The sequence below is a fragment of the Anneissia japonica genome, unplaced genomic scaffold (assembly GCF_011630105.1).
Source record: "Anneissia japonica isolate Jap-2015-1 unplaced genomic scaffold, ASM1163010v1 scaffold18390_len10028_cov143, whole genome shotgun sequence".
Classification (NCBI taxonomy): domain Eukaryota; kingdom Metazoa; phylum Echinodermata; class Crinoidea; order Comatulida; family Comatulidae; genus Anneissia; species Anneissia japonica.
The window spans coordinates 4024-8235 of record NW_022698511.1 but is presented as its reverse complement, the minus strand read 5'-3'; the positions used below and the strand labels follow the sequence as shown (position 1 = coordinate 8235).

The window sequence follows — 4212 nt, the reverse complement described above, 5'->3', positions numbered from 1 at the left end:
TATTATTATTTATTATTATTATTATTATTATTATTATTTTTTTTTTTATTATTATTATTATTTATTTATTATTCATTATTTACTATTCATTGAAATTTTGATTTGTAATTTGTAAAACATTTAAACGTTTTGATTTAAAATATGTATTAAAACAATCAATATATTATAATACAATCAGGCCTAGGGGGCCTATATCTTTAAAATATATTTTTATCTTTAAAATCTTTAGTTGCACGATTAATTGATTTGTAAAGCACAATTGGGCATGTTTGCTTAGCTCAGGACTCCTTGGACAAGATTTCGCTTTTATTGGAGGATCCAATTTTTATTTTTAATTATAATTTAAGCTACCTTTGACTGATACTTCATGTAGCTGGAAAATATAATTTAACAGCAAAGTGCAACATTGCGTCTTTTTATAAATCATTGCTGCTTGAAATTCTTCCTTTTTTATTTTTTTTTTATTATCATCGTAATTAAAGCTGATTTAAGTACTACCTTAAGGTGTTCGTCCGAAGAAGTACCGAAATTTAGGCCTGTCTAGGCCAAGTACAGTTACGTATTACCGCGAAGTGGGGCGGGCGGTACATGCCTTTATTTACTACGTGGATAGCAAGATTTTTCGAGCCATGCGAAGTTAAAATATAATCCCAAATCCTCCTCCTTTTTGGAATTTAAGGAAATTAATACATTTTTGTTTCTTTGTTGGATCGATAGCAGCAACCCCAAACCCAACATAACGGTATTTCACATTATATAGCATTAATCATCTATTAAACTGCTAACTTCCTACCCTATCGCGTTGTTTTGTTTTGGTGACAACATGGCCGGTGTAAGTCACGTGATTGAAACCGAGTTGGCCAAACTCTCTCTATCTACGGCTCTGTGTTGTACATCGTTTTGCTGCCCTCTACGCCTACGATCACGTACCTGGATAAATAGGCTGACTAATCCAGAGGATTCGTTTTGTTTGGCAGCAATAGCTCTGGCAGTGGTAGCTAGCTGTGTTTGCTGCGTGCTGATCGCTGATTTGCTTCTGGCCTGGCAGTTGTTACCACAGATCTTATAAGGCCTCGAGACCTATAATATGTTGAAAGTAACTGATTTTAGATATATCAGATTTTAAATTTATAAAAATGGGAGTGACATGGTAAATCAACGTTTTTGGTTGTGAATTCTGGTCTAGTAGTAGGCCTAGCTAGTCTACGTACGTAGGGGCCCCTTTCTTGATTTGTAGAGGGCCTATACAACAACCTAGCGCGGCTTAAGCGCTCTGATGGTAGGCTGGATGCGTGCATGAGTAAGGCCTTGGCCATCATTGAGGGCATGAAGCTGTGTATGCAAATACATGCTATGATTTTATGTGGTTTATTAATTTCTTGGGTTTTTTTCTGACATTAAAATTGTTACGTTCAAATATAATATAATATTATTTGTTGTCATTTTAAAATTAATAATAAACTTAAATCCTTGCTTAATTAAATAATTGGGAGTCCTTGATTGTTTTTGCATTGCAGTCACCATTTGCACTCATTGAGTCAAGTGTAATGGAGAACATTGAAAGAAGTATGGTATTTTACAGTAGGATTAGTAGTAGGTGCTTTGTTGATACCTAAAAAAGGTTGTTTAAATGAAATACTGTACTGTATGTGCTTCAGATATCAATATCTTAAAAATTTATGATAGAGTATAATATTACTGATTTGTTAATTTAATTTGCTTTATAGTGTCAGTCAGTGGATAATAGCGGAGAATCGGAACATCCAACAAGTTGTTGAAAATGTCAACAAGCGTCTAGATCTCCTGGGAGCAAACAAAACTGGAATATTCTGTGTCGACTGTGAAACCTACCAAGCATTAACACAAACCCAAGGTGCGGGTCTGCCAATGGAGTGGAGCTGTAGAGGAACCAGTCCAGTTTCCCCCTAGCTAAATTCCCCTTACAAACTCACCACCAGAACATACAAAGTCTCCCTCTGCAAACTCATCCCCTAACAAACTTGCGGCCCCTAACTCACTCCTTAAACTCAACCATAACAAAGTTGGTAAGGGTCGTCTTTGTTAGGGGGTGACTTGACTGGTATCTGGCTGTAGCTATGTGGCGGCGCTGGCAGGGGGGCTTAAGCCACCCCCCAACAGGACAGGTCAAACCCCCCCCCCCTGCTGGACAGAGGTCAGACCATAAAACATATAAAAATAGGCCCACACCAAGCAAACACATGTTTGTGACAGTCTAAGAGCTGTCTCTTATACACATCTAGATGTGTATAAGAGACAGTGCCTAATCATTCATATCAAGCCTACGAGCTCAAGTCCCCCTGTTGGACAACTTAGCCCCCCCCCCCCACCCAGAAAATACATCCTATAGCCGCCACTGCTGTAGCTTGATGGTTAAGATGTTTTTCCTCCAATAAATGGGTTCAAAGTAATATGAAACTGGCAGTACATGAGTGCTTCTATCAATCACCACTGATATGTCGAAATGGCCTATTTACCAATGTTTTGTCGGCTAATTAATACAAGCCTTGCCATTTCAAAACCAGTGTATTGTGACTAATTGTTAATGTTAAACCGAAACCGAGTAATTAGCATTAGAATGTAGAAATTATTGTATACTTAAGTACAGAGAAGGCGTAACAATTTTACCAATAACTTGCAATAATAATCGATTTCAGTAAATGATGGTCCCATCAATTTTAAAGCCTATAAATGTAGAGATTATGAATACAGTATTTTTAAAAATCAATTTTCATGTTTTTGTCTCCGATGCTGTTTTTGGCATGGCTCTATATGACTTCAGTTGTAAAATGTTTAAAATAATGTTATACAGTACTGTATAACTATTCTTTTATTCTGAAATATTTTATAATATATAATTTATCAGTTTTGAAGATAAAATTATATAAGATGGCACAAAATTAATTTTTCTTTTTCTAGGACAATCAAAAGTTATTCACACGATTCATAACACAGAATTTCCTCTGTCGTCTTTTGCTGTGACTGACTCGGGAACCTGTTTGGTGTGCGACACAAATTTTGACGGAATTATGCAAAAATTAAAAGGTTTTTATGGTCAACGGAAACTTCCAAAGATCGAGTCAAAAGGACAGAGGTTTGAGCTGGGTGATTTTGTGATCAAAGTGGGAATAGTCTCTGTTGGATCTCACACAAAAGGATTGTTAGTCGAGGTATGTTAAATAATTAAATTGGTTTAGTAGGTATACCAGTATTACCACCACTTAAAAAGCAAGAACTTCAAAAATTATTATACAAGTTGTCACCAACATGGCATTAAAATACTAATCATACCGATTAAAAAATACTTGTACTGTATACTTAAGTATTGATTAATGTTTCATCTTTTTTGTATTGTTTTAACAGGTTGAGTATACGCCATGTGTTATTATATCTGATTGCTGGAACCTAATGACTGAATTTATGCAGAGTTTTATGGGTAATATGACCCCTCAGCTGCCTACTATATTAACGTCGAAGCGAGACGCCAACTATACACCCTCTGATACCATAATGCAGTATATTGAACACTTTAATAATTTTAGGAAAGCTCAGGTTGGAAGGTGAAAGCACAAGCCTGTAGCCAGGGGGTTTAAACAAACCCCCTTTTTTAAGAAGTGCCCTTTTAAAAGTGTATGTAAAAATTTCTAGTATGACATTTTTGGGAATTCAAGGATTGAGGTCATGAAAATTAGTACTTTGTAACAACTGTCATTGGCGAGTGTTATTACCCCTGGTCAATAGATAACATACATTGGCAAACCGGTGCAACCTTTGTGTGCTCTGATGGGGGTTATATCTAGTCCTATCATTGTACAGTACTTGGCACACAATCCACCAAGGTAATAATTGTGCCTTGGTACAGTATAGGTCAGTAGGTGTCTTATAAGTGGTAATTCATTATTGTCCATTGGTAAAGCAGTTTCACTTTGGGTTCACTCACAATCATGAAGTCAGGGGTTTTAATTGCATGTTTATTCATGAGTAACCTTGTACAGTATTTAAACTGGCAAACCTGTCCAGTAGCAAGGGTGATGCAAAGCCCCTGAAAAAAATGACAATTTCAAAGGCTTACCTAATCAATTTTAGAGTCTACAAATACTGTATGTAGGAAATACATGTCCAGTAGCAAGCTACTGTTCTACCAGTGACATATCTAAAAGTCTTAAAATTGGGGGGGGGGGGGGGGGGCTGGTT

General features: G+C 36.3%; 1 protein-coding gene across 1 annotated transcript; it reads left to right on the top strand.

Moving 5' to 3' along the window:
- Nucleotides 1–1048: 1048 nt before the first annotated feature.
- Nucleotides 1049–4196, top strand: LOC117102670 (mediator of RNA polymerase II transcription subunit 20-like; the record flags this gene model as incomplete). Its single annotated transcript, XM_033243049.1, is given in 4 exon segments — nt 1049–1150; nt 1728–1873; nt 2938–3188; nt 3382–4196. Coding segments are annotated over 4 exon segments (612 nt in total). The 3' UTR covers nt 3583–4196.
- Nucleotides 4197–4212: the final 16 nt, after the last annotated feature.